This window comes from Clupea harengus, chromosome 8 (genome assembly GCF_900700415.2).
Source record: "Clupea harengus chromosome 8, Ch_v2.0.2, whole genome shotgun sequence".
Taxonomy (NCBI): Eukaryota; Metazoa; Chordata; class Actinopteri; order Clupeiformes; family Clupeidae; genus Clupea; species Clupea harengus.
The window spans coordinates 2,907,642-2,924,748 of record NC_045159.1 but is presented as its reverse complement, the minus strand read 5'-3'; the positions used below and the strand labels follow the sequence as shown (position 1 = coordinate 2,924,748).

General features: G+C 43.4%; 2 protein-coding genes across 2 annotated transcripts; one reads left to right on the top strand and one right to left on the bottom strand.

Moving 5' to 3' along the window:
• Positions 1-1,442: 1,442 nt before the first annotated feature.
• Positions 1,443-8,058, top strand: LOC105895355 (ras-like protein family member 10B). Its single transcript, XM_012821977.2, has 4 exons — positions 1,443-1,846; positions 2,739-3,125; positions 4,311-4,435; positions 6,182-8,058. Exons 2-4 carry the CDS (start codon positions 2,838-2,840, stop codon positions 6,450-6,452), a joined length of 684 nt encoding a protein of 227 aa, XP_012677431.2. The 5' UTR covers positions 1,443-1,846; positions 2,739-2,837; the 3' UTR covers positions 6,453-8,058.
• Positions 8,059-8,805: 747 nt separating this feature from the next.
• Positions 8,806-17,093, bottom strand: LOC105895305 (GAS2-like protein 2A). The gene is made up of 6 exons (XM_031571280.2): positions 15,827-17,093; positions 15,268-15,506; positions 14,704-14,811; positions 14,205-14,343; positions 13,219-13,468; positions 8,806-11,263 (listed from the first exon to the last, which is right to left on the bottom strand). Exons 1-6 carry the CDS (start codon positions 16,179-16,181, stop codon positions 9,499-9,501), a joined length of 2,856 nt encoding a protein of 951 aa, XP_031427140.1. The 5' UTR covers positions 16,182-17,093; the 3' UTR covers positions 8,806-9,498.
• Positions 17,094-17,107: the final 14 nt, after the last annotated feature.

Here is a 17,107-nt window from a genome sequence, read left to right as displayed (position 1 = left end):
CACTCTGTGATTTTTCTGTCTATTAATAGAGGCAACCTTGTAGCGTGCTGTAAGATTAATTGATAAGGACCAGATTATCTACACTTAAGGCAGATGGTCAAAGCAGTTTGGAAGCTTAAAAAGTCCACAGAGAATACAGAGTGGTGCCTAGAGACACAAACACAAGGTTGTTTAGGACTGATCGCTTTTAAAAACACACACACTTGCTCGTAATAGACATATAATTCCTCTTTAATGATTTGAAAGAGAAAAGGAAATATGATATTATATATTGAAGATGTAATGTCCTAACTGCCATCTCCTAGCCTCTTTCTGATATTGGGAGGAGCGTATCCATCTTTACATTAAATCTATAGATTAATAATGACAAAAGTGAAGATTTCATTGAGTGACCGTGTTGTTTATGGTGGGGAAAATTCTACATACTGTATAGTCTTCTATGTACTATATTCTATATACAATACAATGTACCTTTGTTGTTACAAAACAGTTAATATCAAACCAAATCTCCTTTTATCACACTCAATGCGGATCAATAGCCACTCCATGTACCTACAGAATGTAAATGAATCTCTGAGCTTCAAATCTCTCGATTTTCCAAGCTATTAATAAAACTTAATTTAAGTAAATTTCATGCATAAGACAGAGATGGCAGATGGCAAGAGTGGACAATTGCACTGAGTTGCCCAACAGTCTCCTCGGTGTCTTGTATCAGATGGCTGTATAGTAGCAGTTGAGCATAGGGAAGAAGACCAAACCTAATGTTAATGTAGTTGACCAGTTTTATGACCTTAGATGAGATGTTTCAGTCTCTGTTACAGATCAGTGAATCTGAGCCTATTGCACCTGGTTGCATCTGGTAATGGAATGCCAGTGACGTGAAGTGAACAGGTATCAAGCACGTGGTTACTAAGCAACAGAGGAAAAAGATATGGTTGCTAAGAGACAAGCACGCATTGGTGGGTGCATTCTGTGTGTACATGTTTAGGGCACTTGAGATGAAGTAATACAGTCATACATTTACCAGCTACAAGCAGTATACGCAGCTCTTGGTAGGAGTCAGGGGAGCGCTCTCTATTTTGTAATTGCTCAAAATTGCAAATAAGCCATTTAGGGGAAACAACAGTTTTGCTTCTTGTGAGGCTTACCGTTGTCCCCATAAATGTGAAGACTAAAAGCATTGTAATCCTCATCAGATGGATGAGGTGTTTAAGTATTTTGACACTGCAATGCTTAAGTACAGCTCAAACAAAGAAATATATGGCAGCAAACATATAGCATTCTAAATAAAACCTCACAGATCAGAGGATAATTCTGTCTAATTCTGGATAATAATAAGTCATTTTTGAAACGGCATAACTGCTAATTCAATTTCAGTGGCAGCAGTGCCATTATCGTTTCGTTTGCAACAGCAATTACATGTTCATGCTGTTTTTCAACATGCTGGTGGATGATGTGTGGCTGTTTCCTGCATGCATTTTTGAACCCAGAGATGTGGAAATGTTTCATAAATACTTCAAGAACCTAAACGCAAGATTGACCTCTTGGTCAAGGTTGCAGCAAATGTGACGAAGATGCAAAAGGCATGCATTGATTTTCTTTCGGCGTTATCCGACGGGCGCTTTGACCGTGAGATGTCTGAGGGCTTCCTCGCGCTGGAAAAGAGGATGATCCTTCAGGACACTACGCTGCAGCCACCTGGGTATCACGTAGTCTACTCGAGAGGAACTAGATAGCCGAAAACTCGTGAAACTCGGGTTCTCTGTCGCGGCAAGAACGCAGGTGTATTCGCAATGGTCAGCTTCCCACACATTCCATCGAATCTAACGTCCTACCTGCGCGTAAGGTAAGAGCATGGAGAAGGCGCCTGCACTGATGTCCAAAGCGTCTTGTTTTTTGTCTTGTTAATCATTTACAGTGCTTATGGTGGTGTTGCATCAGTAGTGACATGCATTTGGCCAGTATGAAGATTATATCTCTTAAAGCCAATTTAGTATTTAGTTTTTGCTAAATACCAGTATCTTTGAAGATTGCATGGCTAGTGAGTTGTTTGTATTTTTGTTGGTAACGCAGAATGAAGCCCCAGTTCCCATTTTCTTTGATCCATGGGAAACGCATGGCTTCTTTTACTCCTTTTCTGAAGAACGTGCTATCCTGAGCTGAGGAGCATGAACTAAATCATATTTTAAAGCGTACTATACGAGGGAAAGTATAGATCTGGCACAGTCTAAGAATATCCCGGCTCCACTTGAGTTTGTTGACCCTATTTAAAAATACCTTCCAGACCTTTATCTCAAGTAAGTATGAGATGGTTTTGTATGCCAAGATCACACAGATATGTTGTCATCTCATCATGGTCACTTCAAACACCAGCATGACCAAACCTTTTTCACAATGTTACTTTTGGCCATGTGTATATTATGTCCAGTGAGAATTGTATTACTCGTGCCAAATTGGCATTATCAATTATTAATTGTTTCACAGCTGAGCTGATATATGGAATGGAACTGATGTGAGTTTTAGTAAGTAAATGAGTAGGACATTGCCTTGTGCTAAATGTATCTCAAATCTGTGCATACTGACAACTCTTCTGTTTATAGCCATATAAATGATAAAACCCCTTTCATTAGCGAAAGCCTTATTTGCACATCTTTAGTGCAGTGAAGCAAATGCTTACGTTGTCATGGTAATTCTGATGAACTTACAGTAGCCTGCATCTCTCTTCCTCTGCTTCCTAGGGTCCCCAGGGCTGCTGGCTTGTGAATGGGACAACGCCGTCCTGCGCTCAGCTCTCTCTGCCTACAGCGAGACTATGCGGTACCTAGGTGCCCTACTAAATGCACTGGCCAGCAGTTTGCGAGAACAGGGAGGGTGGGACAGGAAACCGAGGGAGAGGTGGAAGTGGAGTGATGCCCCCTCCGTTCCGGATTGCGGTGTTGGGCGCACAGGGGGTGGGCAAGACATCCATCGTGCAGCGCTTCCTCCGCGATGACTATAGCGAGGCACCGACGCCAGGCCAGAGCCGCAAGGTGCACCTGTCAGCAGCGGTGCTCAATGGACACGTGCATGACCTGCAGATCACAGACTACCCCGCCATCCCCAGCTTTCCAGGCAGCTCTCTACAGGTATGGCCCCACACCTATTGGTATCCTTTTACACTCACTCTCACACACACACACTGTCTCTCTCTCACGTGCGCAGGCACTCTCTCATACACTCACACACACACACACACACACACACACACACACACACGTGTGCTCTCTCTCTCTCTCGTTACCTTACTCTCGCTCACACACAGACACACTCTCTTTCTCTCATGTGCGCAGGCCCTTTCTCACACACACACAAACACACACACACACACACACACACACACACTCACACACACTCTCACTCTCTGTCTCTCTCTGTCTCTCTCTTTCTCTCTCTCACACACACACATACACACATCAGATGAATTTGCACACACTGTAGCACCCCAGGACAGTCTACCACACACTTTGCTATAATTTAGCAGCCCCAGATATATATATATATATCTCTAATGATGACTAGAGTGAAGGCTCAGAGGTCTGTGCAGATACCAGCCAAATTAGATCATGTTTGGGTATTTTTTTCTACATCTGCTGAATTTCACCATGTCTGTTCTGGGCAGTATGAGACTTAATTCGCTTGAATTAGCCTTAAAAAATTGAACAAACAACTGTTTTTTTTTTTTTTTTTTTTTTGTTTAGTTTATATAACTCTAGATTTCAGGATTATTCCAGCTTGGTTTAGGGATGTGCTCAGCTCTGGAAGGTATGTGAGTGCTTTAGTGCCCTCTATCTGTCTTCACCCAGTCAATTTACAAATAGATCTTATGATGGGAGTCGCAAAATTAGGTTGCTTGCTCAGCGCCATCACCAATGGGGGAAAAATGAGGACAGTTCTAAATCCGAGCAAATGTGTGACAGTGAAACCCGGCTTTGATGTCTGTGTTGCATTTTTTATTCATATTCTTCCATAGCATGTTTGCTGTGTATGGCAAAGATGGTTTGTATAGGCGTATTTGTTTAAAGATTAACACAACAATTACGTTTGTAATTGTTTCCTTTTTATTGTATTTGTTGCTTGTTTGACTCCTGTATGTCAAGAATATTTGAAGTTGTTGATGATGTTCTGTTAGAATCTAAAAACAGTATTTCCCGGTCATGTAAAACTGATAACTACTCTAACAAACACTTTTGCTTTGATGTATGGATAACTACTATGTTATTGTTTCCATATCCTCATCATGAAAATGTACCTCTCCTCTGCCATTTCTGTAGGAGTGGACTGACTCCTGCTGTCGAGGTATTCGCAGCGCTCACGTCTACATCTTGGTTTATGACATCTGCTGCTTTGACAGCTTTGAATACGTCAAGACTATGCGCCAACAGATCTTAGAGACCAGGTACAAGTCTGGAATACAAAAAACACCCCTCTCTCTCTTGCTTCTTTCAGTCAACATCTCTCTCTTTCTCTCTCTCTCACACACACACATACTTAGCTCCTGTCTGTCTGCCCTTAGAACTTGCCACTGATTACTGCTGCTCATGTAATCATTATTGAAATCAAACCAACAGAGGCCAACTTCATACTGCTGACTGCCAGGGTCATGTTTTGTAATCACAGCCTCTCTAGAAAACCAAATGCTAATAGTTATAATGGAGATTATACTTGCGTATTACTTTCATATTATACATTCAATGGCATATACCTTTGGGTTTTTGACAACTTGTTAGTGTTAATTACTTACCAATGTCGGGAAAAAACATTTGTCATGTATGAACGACCAATTTCCTTTGCCTTATTTGCTGAACCAAAAAGGGAGCTGTAAATGAGCTGGACCAGAATTTGTCTGCCAATCGCAAAGCCTCATTTGGGCCACAAGAAGTTCAGACCATTTGCGACAATGATGCCTCAGGGGACAAGAGGCGTCATCAGCCGCCAGTACAGGCCTCAGTCTGATTGCAAATAGGCGCTCTTGAGTTTATTTTGGCGGATGGTCATGGTCACGAGCCCCCGGGCACTTGATTTGTCTAGAGGGGGTGGGGGGGCAGAGATGTTCTTGTCAGCGGCTCCAAGATTGATTGTTAGAGATGGTGTCACCCGTCAGCCTGCGATTGCAGCAGTTCTGGTGACAGATACTCATGTTTTAGCGATCCGCTGCCAACGTGGTTCTGTCCACCTGATTCGTCATAGATGAATGCGCAATTCCGTTTACTGTGTGGAGAAACCCATCACTGCCAATTCGCGGCATTTTCTTCTGAATTAACAGACCAGTTGTGCTCGTGTGATGGGAAACGATTCCTCGCCAACAACTCATTCTTTTGTGTTTCCCCGAAAACCTCTTGTGCCTCAGTGCGATGCACCTCCGCGCTATAGGCACAGAAGAGTGTTATTTCATGGCTGGGTGGGATGTTGTAGCTTCACAGGTGGTAATCTGGGCGCCACGTCGGGGGGGGGGGGTCAAGGGATGCGGGACCCGAGGCAGGCAGTGATGGATGGGTGATGAACGCCCCCGCGACCTCTGTCACACGCTCCACTCCCCAAGATCCCGACTCTGCACTCAAACGAGGAAACGTCGAAGACCACAACAGCGCTCTGATCAAATTAAAACATGTATGAGCCAGTCAATCACTTTCCTGTTTAACCTAACCTGTTTTAACTAACTGCAAGTTAATAGAGGCCTTTATGTCACCAAAGTCTAATTAAATAGCAACATCATTATACATCTAACCAGCAGGCATTTTTATTGGACATATGTACTAAAGCAGTGGCCCCTTATAATAAACAAGTAGAGCACCACTGGGGAAATAACAGTTAACTTGTTTAGTGTATCCTACTCTGATGTATCGACACGTACGTTGGCTAATATTTTTCGGTAAATGTCCAGGGAGAAATGATGAACAAGGCAATGCGTTCGGGGAGTTAATATTCCAGTCACATAATCCATGAATAACAATGCAGAATGGGCGTGCATGTTTCTCCAGTCTAAATTGGAAGGTGTGTGAGGTCATCACAAGTGATATGTTTGAGTGGGTGCAGAGGGCTGTCTTTCACCGCGTAAGATATGCATACAGAATGAAAAGCAAGACGTTTCATGTGGTTTCACATTCATTGCCTATTTGTGTGTGTGTGCTGTGTGCTTATGCAGGGTGATTGGCACAGCTGAGGTGCCCATTCTGATCGTGGGGAACAAGCGGGACCTGCAGCGCGGTCGGGTCATCCCGCGCCACAACGTGTCCGACCTGGTGCGCAAGACCTGGAAGTGCGGCTACGTGGAGTGCTCAGCTAAATTCAACTGGCACGTGCTGCTCCTGTTCGGTGAGGCGCTGCGCAGCGTTGGCTGTGCCCGATGCAAACACGTCAACGCCACCATTCGCTTCCAGCATGCACTCCGGAGGGAGCGCTGCGCTCTCATGTGACTAGCGACTCGCCTTGCCTCCCACCTTCTCCCCTACGCCATGCTCCGGTTCAGACCTACTTTTGCGGAGCAGTGGATTCTTACCAGAGCAAAACGGTCTGCCAAGCCAAGAAGAAAACACCTAAACCTTCTTATCCAAGTCCCATCCTGTATGTTTGTTTTAAAAAACAGACCACTGGCCAGTTATGTGGCGCAAGCCTAAAACAATAATGAGTCATCACGCCACAACGGTGATAATGCAGCGCAGCCCTCTGAATTATTCATCTGACCAGGGTTAAGGAGCTGTCTTCTGTTGATTGCTTGGCCAGCTAAACAGATCTTCCAGCTCTAATGAGCACAGTACTTTCTTCCTCTCCTGACTGTAGGAATATGTGAACGATTTCGATGGCATTCATTTCGCATGTGTCCGCTTTTGCAGATAATCTAAGTTGTCTGATAAATGATGTAATTCGATCTTTGAAGCATTTTACAAGGGATTCATTACCAAAGGTTATTCATTGTATGCAGAGGTATCGGAGAAAATCTTAATTGCTTCCAGGAGCAACACCAACGTCAGAGAACAGAGAGAACTGTAACCTAGCCAGTTCAACTACATGTGAATGGTCAAACCATCCATACATCGTTCTGATTTCAACATGGAAAAAATGCTTCCTTTTAGTAACCATATGCACAATATCCACAGACCCACCAGGTCAAATCTGGATCCCATTTGAGTTCGTATCCAAATATGCATCAACACCAAATCTACCCATGGGTATGGTATGATTTACATTTTTTGCCGTGTAGATGCAATGGTTTGAAATTTAATTTAAGATGAGTAAATGTATGGCCTTCCGTCTTTTCAGTCCTTTGATACTGCTGCCAGCCGGGGCTATGGCTACTGAAATGCACTACCTGTGTAATGAGTAAATGCTAGTGGACCGTCCGTCCCCTTTTAACTCCAAATAGCCTACTGAGATTGTTTCCAGTTGCCAGTTTCTAATCTTCTCAGTTCATTATAAGAGGTTCTGCTGGAGACTTAAAAAGACCCTTGAGATGACAGGGCATTTGCTCTTTAGTGGTAATAGTGGTGTGTTTTCAGTGAGAGGTGTGGTGTTACTCAGTGAAGTTTTTGCATGCGTGTCAAGGCAGGTTAATACAACTAAACAAAATTGGAAAGACAGTGACTTTTAAGACTTAAACTTAAATATAGTATTTTGATTTGACTGCCCTGTAAAAGTATACATGTTTCACTTAATGGCACGAAAAATGACTGTGTGAGGAAACAACCTCAGCCCCAAAATGTAATGAATGGGAATTTCTTATTCCACTCTATCCTGTCCTGTCCAGAAGTGATGCATCCACTTCACACAGTACTTTGCAATAAGGGTAATGGTGTTAGTGTAGAAATTAGAATAGGATTGTATGGTTAAGATTGAAATGTTATCATCCATGTTCAATTCTTAGGGTCAAGTTTGTTGTGATTTTTATAATGACCTTGAGTAATGTTTAAGAATTGAAGAGTGACCTTTTAATTTTAATAGAATCATCCAGAAATGGCAAAGAGACCACAAAATTGCTCCAACACAATCTATTCCATGAATAAAGTGCATTCTTGAAATGTGAAATGATTCACAACTGATTTTTGAAATGTGGGTACAAATGATTTGATGAAAAAAAATACCCTTTTTATCTATCGGTGTGTATTATGTAAGTTATGACAAAATGTTATTATGTTATTATGTATGTATTATGACCAAAATCTGCAGGAAAGTTTGCATTCCATTTTCAGTGCTTATTAGGTCTAGACCATGCCCCTGATCTCAAGGTTAAGATGTGTGGGCAAAATCTACTGATTGCCTGACCTTAACAGAAATGAGTTGAGTTGAGTATTGACGATCAGCATCAGGGAGGTGGTGAGGTGTGTGTCTATGTGTGTCGATGTTAGCGGAGGAGGAGGAAGGGGCGGGGAGCAAAGAGATGCAGGAGTGATCAGAACAAGCACAGCTGGTGTAGTGTGCGGCTGCTCTGATGCTGCTATTTATAGCGCCCCTGACTTCTGCCAGCGGTTATTTATAAATCTGCAAGCTGCAAGTGCTAAACGCAAACTCACAAGGTGACTTGGAAGTACTTGGGAAAACAGGGAAGACAGTGGCTGGGTGCTTGAGACATGGCGGTTTTTAATCCAGGGGAATCAAACCAAGCACAAGCCTTACTGCACAAGACATCTGTAATGATCATTGCAACGATGAATTTGATCATCAGAAAGAAATGCATGTGGTAACAAAGACATATGATGTACATTTTCTGAGTAATCCCCACCCACCCCTGACATATTTCCCTTTTTCAGAAATAGAACTGGCCCTATGATTATGTTGACAAGTGACTGCGCATGGGGAGAATCCAGTGAACGCTTAGATAAACGGGCAGAGCAGAGTGACATGTTCTGCTTCTATAAAGCTGATTCCTCCCCTCGCCTTGGCACCGAGAGCCACATGACGCTCGGCTGTGACCGGTAATAAGGTTTCACATCCTCCATTTCCTTCTCTTTTCTCCCCTTCTGCTTTGATGCTGTTTGACCAGGTAAAAGGCTGGCTTGATGAAAGCACAGGCACTCCCCAGCATAGCAATGCTGTCACCACATGGGGGGGGGGGAGGGGTTGTTCCAGACAGCTTGTTTATGGTTTCAGAATCACTGAAAAAACTCCCTCGTGCTTTTTGAGGAGCTTTTCTTTTGGCTGTTGACTGGGTTTTTTTCCGACAAGAAGACAGAAAGTAATTATCATAATGTGCAAAAAAAAACCTGTATCAAGCAATGATACTGAGAGGTGGCTTTTCTAAAATTTAAAAATGTAACCTGTGTAAATTGGAAGATAACCAATTACCTTTTTTAATTTACCTTTTTGGTTACATTGTTAATGTGTTATGGCTTGTTCTGGCTGTGGTTCTTGGCTTGTGTCTTTCAGGTTCAATGACTTCAGCAGCAGTTGACAGGCTCCCACCTGAGGCACATGTGAATCTGATCTCAGTAGGAATTGACGTGTTCTGGATACAAAAGATGGGAGTGCTCAGACCCAGGTTTCCAGCTCCTCAGTTGAACACTTTACAGCCACTCTACCACCCTGGACACCTTCATATGGAGAGGTCTGTGTGATGCTCCTGGAGTTCAGGTCCATCGGTCTGTTAGTGAGGGGTCTCTCCTCTCCTCTATTACTGTGTAGCCTGTTGTTTTTCTCTGATGATGTCCCACTCTCTGTAGAGTCCTTGCCTAATCCTGACTCTTCATTTTCTCTGGTCCGCCGGCAGGATATTGGCTTGGGAATCTTGGAGGGTTTGCGATCGGGTCGGTGGTCTTGCCTGGGACGTATGTGGGGCTTCAGTTTGAGCTTGTAAATGGAGGGCACCCTCTCTGGTTTCCTCAGGGACCTCCTTTGCCTGAATGACGACGACCTGGGTCTTCTCTGTTTGTCGGAGTCCTTGGCGATCTCACCGCCATCCACAACCTGACTCAAGATCAGTGCGGTCACAGCCTCCATCCTCTCCTTTGATTCCAAACTGGAGCCTGTAGAGGTCCAGGAGCTGGCTGTGCAGGGCTGGGTGGGCCTGAGATGGGACGAGTCTACCACCGCGGCAGCCTCTCGCCGGCTCCTCCGGGAGCTGAAAGGGAGCGTGTTTACCCAGCGCTCCACCGACACTTTCTCCAGGGTCCGCCGGCTGTGCCGGAGCTCGTCAATCACACATTCAAAACCAAGATCTTTAGAGTTGCCAGGCGTGGAGGAGACGCAAGCAGTCTGCTTCTGCCGTACACAAGATGAATCAGCGGGTAGCGTTGAGCCTGGGGACTGGTGGTGGGAAAGCGCTCGAGTCGACTGAGGACACTGCGGGGAGTGCTGACTGATGTTCTCCTCTACCGTGCTGCTGCCGTCATCAGAATCCAGGTTAAGTTCCTGCAGATTAGAGAGGATCTCGTGCTCCAGGCTCTGATAAAGGATGGCCTCCTGGGCTGGAGTGATAGGCGGTGGAGTAAAGAGGCAGGCTCTTTCCGTCACTCTCTGGCCACAAGGCAACTCCTCACCAGGGCTGACCGGAGGATTTGAGACGCCGGGTACATTTGAGCTCTGCTGGGGGCTTTGGTCATCAAGTAAGTCCTGCCCCGTAGCTGCAGGAGTAAATACATTCCGTTTGGCCATACTTTGTCTACGCTGTCCGTTTCCATGTAAGGCACTGCCTGCCGTCTGCTCATCAGGAGCAAGTTTCTTTTCAAAAGTGTTACCTCCTAAAAGACTAAACAGGCTCTTTTTGATATGCCTGAAGGGTCTGGCAGGCGATCCATGTGAAGTGACGCCCTGCCTTTTAGGTGAACTATACCTCCTGTGTGAGTTATGACTGTTCTCAGTGACAGAGTGTTTGACGGCAGAAGGAATGTTCTGTGGGGTCGGCTCTTGGACAGGTGTATATGGCCTCACTGGCCCAGGTCCTCTTTGTCTGTCCGAGATGCTCTGGCCATCGCCACACTTATGGTCACTGCCAGCTGCACTCTGTCGAAGCTTCATGGCAAATTGAGATTTGGTGAAGGTTTGGTTCAGCCTGGTGTCTGGGTCGCACTGTGACTGGAGACCTGGGTTCTTCTGGATGGCGTGTGGGGTGGGCGTCCGTGGAGGCTCACGGTGGGGCACGGGGGACATCGCTGTGCGGGGTAAGCTGGTTGTGTGTCTATGCGCTGGAGACACGCGTACAGCTTCTCGGCCCATCCTTGAGCTTGTGTTAAGACTTGAGTCATCTTGGCTTTCAGAGTTCTGTCTGCGTGCAGGTGTGGATGCCCTTTCACGAAACCTAGAGGAGCACACAGAGAGACACTGTTAAAGCCCTGACAGTCTGTTTTCACTGAAGCAAGGTTACTGCAGTTGTTCTGATAGCAGGGACTCACTTAACTACATGTGCTTTACCAGTGAAGGCCTGTCAGACAGCAGCAGCCATAAAAACCCTGATATATGAATGTTTATTCACTCGCCAATCCCTATATATGCTCTCTGTAATTTATGATCACCGGGCAGCTGCTCTTCGAAGGTCAAAGGTTCAACTCCCAGAGAAAACACAAGCACTGATAAAAATGCATGGCTTCATTCCACTGCACTTTGCTCTGGACAGTTCACATCTAGCAAATATGAGCAAAATGAGAGACATAATGTTTTTATGAAACCTTATGAAATATCTGTACTACAGCCAATTCTCAATAACTTGTTAAGATGATACTGAACATGTGTGGCTGTTATGCGTTATTTTGTTATACTGTAATTTTGTGGAAACTTACAATTCTCTAAAAGATGAAATATCTGCATTTATCTAGACAACATGAGTGGCATACATATATCGTAATGTAGAATTTTGTCTATACAGGATGGGTTCTAGACCAACTGGAACCTCTGCTGAGTAAGGGGAAAACTCCCCCTTGGGGAAGTCTTTCCTCCCCAATAACAGTGCAGTTGGCCAGTTTTAAGGACATAGGAAATAAAACATTTAAAAAATAGCATTTCCAAAAGCTACATGCATGTAATTTTCTTGTTTTCATGTAATCTGCTAAACTTGGAATGCTACAGTAGTACACAATCAGAAATTATGAAAGGACATATTTGGGTCCTTTAGGACACATTTGGATTTTAATTAAAATTTTGTTCCATAAAAATCTCAACATTGAAGTTCGAGCAATGGAAAAGTGAAAGAAACAATGGTTTAGGTGACTAGCCTCAAATTCTTAAATGTAATGCTGTTATTATAAGGTTAAAAAATAATGTTTAAAAATATTGCTGCTTCAAAATACTATTAGGTGTTCTTGACAGTGCTGTTTCATGCAAACACTTGAAGTGAAATTAAATCCCAAACACAATACAAGGGGTTCAGTACGCAAATATAACCGCTATGCATTAGATTGTCTTGCCTCACTTCAAATGATCATATGCAATCATCATCCTTGTAATTACTACTATATGACTGTTTCTGAAGTGATTGTCTATAATCACACATCATCATGAAGTGCCATAAGGTTGACTGACTTCAGTACCGTAACACATGGTATATGATGAATAATAAATGTGAACTTTAAATAATACAAAAAAGTATATTAACTGAATCATCTGCATTCTGATTGGCAAAGAATGGTCTGCATTGTCCTAGCAAAAAAGCAGGAAGCCGACAGGGACATGTAAAGGGCAGATTTAACAAACATGACGGCAGAATAAGGCCTGTTTCATTGTTTGGGAGGCTAGATGGCATGCCTTCTATACTAAAGCATGTAGGCTGTGATGAGCTCTAGTCTATACCTCTCAGTGTCATTCCGTTCGGGTGTACTTGCATTCTAGTGCAGCGGAACTTTGACATGGACATGCCGTCAACATTTTTTATATGTAAATGAGCCAAGTAATTTTGTCGATGTTGACCCGATGGACAATGTTATTTAATTATACCACTAATTATACACACAAAAAAAGGTTCTGCAGGTCTGGCTGCCTTATTAATAGGTTCAATGAACTCAAACAGGGCTTAATGGCTCTGTGGTATTCAATGACATTTAGTGATTGATTATTTCTGCAGTTTTCTCACAGATGCCAAATAGACACACACACACACACACCATATGACATCCATGCCTTCTCTTTAGAAAATTAAGATTTAACACCCCCATAACAGGTTTTCACACATGTGACATTTCCTTTCTATTCTTGCCAGGTAGTTTTGTCATGTCAGCAAAGGTAATGAGCCTGACGACAGCTCTTTTGTCACCTTCCGCTAACCTTCTGGGGGAGGGGCTGCGCAGGTGGCGTAGCCCAGGGTCGGGGGAGCGGGAGGGGCAGGGAGCAGGGCCGGGCCCCAGGCCTCGAGCGGAGCCGGGGGAGCTCCAGGCGACGGGCTGCAGCGGGGACTGGGCACGGGTGAGCAGCAGCGTAGTGGGGGTGCCGACTCCAGCCTGGCCGTCCTGCCGCGGGCCCAGCCTGGCTTTGATTTCGTGCATCGGGGTGGCTGGGCGCTGGGCCACCTTGTGGCCTTGTGTGGAGGCAAAGAAGAAGCTTAGGTTAACAACTGGATCAGGCATCATCTGATTTATCTGACTGACTATGTCTGATGTGATGGAGGTCACATATCATTTTAGTGCTATTTGTCGTATTTCATAATAAACCATCATATCAGGGTATTGTTGACAAGCTACACAATAAATATGAATAAACCTGGCATGGTTCATGTATTAATCATTTTGACCTATGTATTATATATTGCGTAGTTTTGCTCGATATGATTTAATCCGTCTTTAATCTAACAATACAATGACATTCCCTGCCTCTTGCTGAAATTCAATTTTCTGCATCAATAGCATCACATCCAGTTTCGGACACCAGGCATAAACCTCATTGATGATTTATTGTGTTAGCTTGCATCCTTGAATAAATCATGCTTGCAATGCTTGACCCAGAGCTAAGCAGCCAATGGGGATCAGGGACAACAGTGACATCGATGGAGTTGTTTGGACTGTGATGTCACTCTGTGTGAATCAGCCAAGGAGGAGGTTGGATGCCATTGTGGCTCTTGTGATCTTTTTTTCTCAAACAACAAACATTTTGCTGACATACTGGGTTTAGGCAAAGTGCAATCATTCGTCTAGTCTCTGCCGGTGTGCGCCTCCGATGGGAATACTCTGAGATAATTGCATTAAGTTAAAGCATTACAAGCAGTCCATTTAGGAAAAACAGTCTTTGGATGATTTAACATTACTGCTTATGTTTACAGCATACAAAGTATATTGGACATCTTGAAGAGATAGACTCACTGAGGGAGGTGCAGCGGCAAGGGTCGTGTTTGTCCAGATAGTGCTCCAGGGTGTCCCATCCTCCACCCACGCGCACCATCACATGTTTGCGCAAGATCTAAAAACACACACACACACACACACATACACACACATGCACGGACACACATCCAGATACACACACACACACGCACACACACACACACACATGCACAGACACACGTGGAGATACACACAAATGCACGCACACACACACAAACAAGTACATATACACATACACATGTAATCAGGGTGGTCCATTTAATTCATTTGTTGTAAGTAGACAATACTGAAGTGGAGGTAGAAATAGACCAGTGATATTCTGAAGCATTGAAAATCACTGGTATACAATTAATTAAAGTGGGGGTCACTCCGTTTGTTTTTATGACTGTTTAAATGGTGCAATTGATTAAAGTTGAAGTTGTCACATGTGACATACCCGCACAAATATGAGGGTGCTGGAGTCTCCTACTCTATATTTGCCCTCTGAGACCTTGACCATGGGAAACTGGGTAGGACATGTACATCTGCTTATTAGGCCTCGGACCTGTATGTTTAAAAAGAAAATAAACAAACAAACAAACAAACAAACAAACATATGAGAAAACATATTGAACTTGAATCTGTCAGTGTATTACTGGGCTAACACTGGACAAAACCCTGAAAGTCACAACTCTTAGTCATCCAAACCACCCCTGCAGAATCTTATTCTATAGTCATATAAGAAAGTGTGAATAGAATAAAAATTTGACCCTTTTGAGGCATTACAAGGCAGAGCTTTCTATCTAAGTGTAATAACCTACTTTTCCAATACCCTCGTTACAAAAAGTGTTCTTATGCTTGTTCCAACTGAAGAACCCTTTATGGTTCAGCCTATAAACCTCACATGAAGATTGTTTTGGGGTATTTTCTGTCAACAAAGTCAGGCCTGTTTGTACAGGTTGAAACTTCGCGCTAAAAAGATGTCATGAAAAGTTCACAATGGTTATAAATTTCAAGTCACCATTTCATCAAGATTCTGAGTGTTGGATAAACGCCTCTGGGGTTTGGTCAGAGGAGTCTGCTCCATGGGCAAGTCCATTTCCTCCCTAATCTCTTCCTCAATCTCCTGCTCCAGTTGGATAAGGACAGGGGCTGCCATGCCAAAGCGAGATGCCCGCCGTGCCACTTCAAGCAGGCAAAGAACAAAGTTCTTTTCATTCTTTCGCAAGACCAGATCATCTGTCTCGAACATCAGGACATCTGTGCAATGTATAAAGGTGTCAAAAATAAGGCAGAAAAGTAGTCTACTATCTGGAGCAGTTTACTTTTTACAAACACCTTAACCACATTAGAATGATATGTTAACATAACTCCACCACAGGCCTGAAGAATACAGATTTAATCTAATGTCAGACATTTTTCAGATGAAAATTTGTTGAATTGCGCCATCTGGTGTCAACTCACTTAACTTCACACAGCATAGGTTGACATTACTGCGCTTCACATCGTAAAAGCAGCCTCCGGCAAATAAGGTCATATTCTTTTATTTTGTGTGGTTCATCCGAGAAATTCATTCTTACCTTGAATATCCATCTGTTTGCGACACCAATTTATGAAATTGGATATGTTGTCCCGTGCGAGAAAAGTAGATGGTTGAGCTGAGCTAATACATGTAACTCCAGATGATGGCAATTGAATCCCGGCTACATGTCCATATGTGCAAAGAAAGTCTTCTGCCACCTTAGTCACATTATTTGCATGATTACATAGGATAGCCCCTGTCTCCAAAACTTCAAGGATGTTGCTCACGTCAATGTCGATGTTGTACAAGTCCTTCAACCATTCTGCCAAATCTTCTTTCATTGCATACAGATACTCTTCACTTGATTTAAAAGCCTTGATGCTCTGATTGGTGGCATGCTGAATCCCAGACATATTAATACGTGTCAAAAGTTTTCGAAAACTGTCCAAGTAATGTTAGGCTTGTTTCAAGTTTTAGTCCGCCTATGGTTCCGATGAGCTCTCTAGTCACCTCTAAAGATAAAATGAAATTGGTTAAGACCCAAACATTTCGGGAAAATGCGAGCGTAATTAGAACACCTACCAACAAGTCAGTGCTTCGTAAAAGACGATGACCGTCACTCCGTTTCTGTCAGTGGGTTAGGACATGGGCAGAACTAGCAAGCGTCATTTGAATCATTTGACCGAATCTTGACAGATCCGTTAGCACCGTTTCAATGGGCCTACCGAATCATAGGCTACTTAGTAAAACTAATGTGAACTATGTGTACACCCAATTCTTTCTTATAGTGTATAATCGTAAAAATAGCTATTTTTGATAACTTAATCATAACGAAATATTAAGTGTCCATGTACGATCCCGTGGCTACCGCCCTAACCATCGTGGAAATCCCCCTTAAGTTTTGGAGTTAGCGAGACGACTTCTGTGTTGTATGCAATGTTCTTGCTCCTCTCCTTGGTTACAAGATAGCCGCCTCATTCCAAACAATCATGTTAACTATTTCATCACCGCGATAAAAGGGAGGTACCGTAAATCAAAGCAATCCAGAGACAAAAGATTACTTATATTCCACTTCTGTGGTTCATTGAGCACTATGCCATTTCTATTGATTTCTATATATGCCCTTAAACGAATCCTATGACTAATCCTATCTTACTCATTTGGACAAGAGCGTCCAACTTCAAAAGTGATATATCCACTCATGGCTGACCTTTGATGCCATGTGCGATTATTTTATTTCAAACGACCATAATTTGTGGGCTATCTTAACAATGAATCAGTGTTGTCTAGAACCATGTAATGAATAGTAAAGCCTGCTGGTTCCCTAAAAGAATGCATA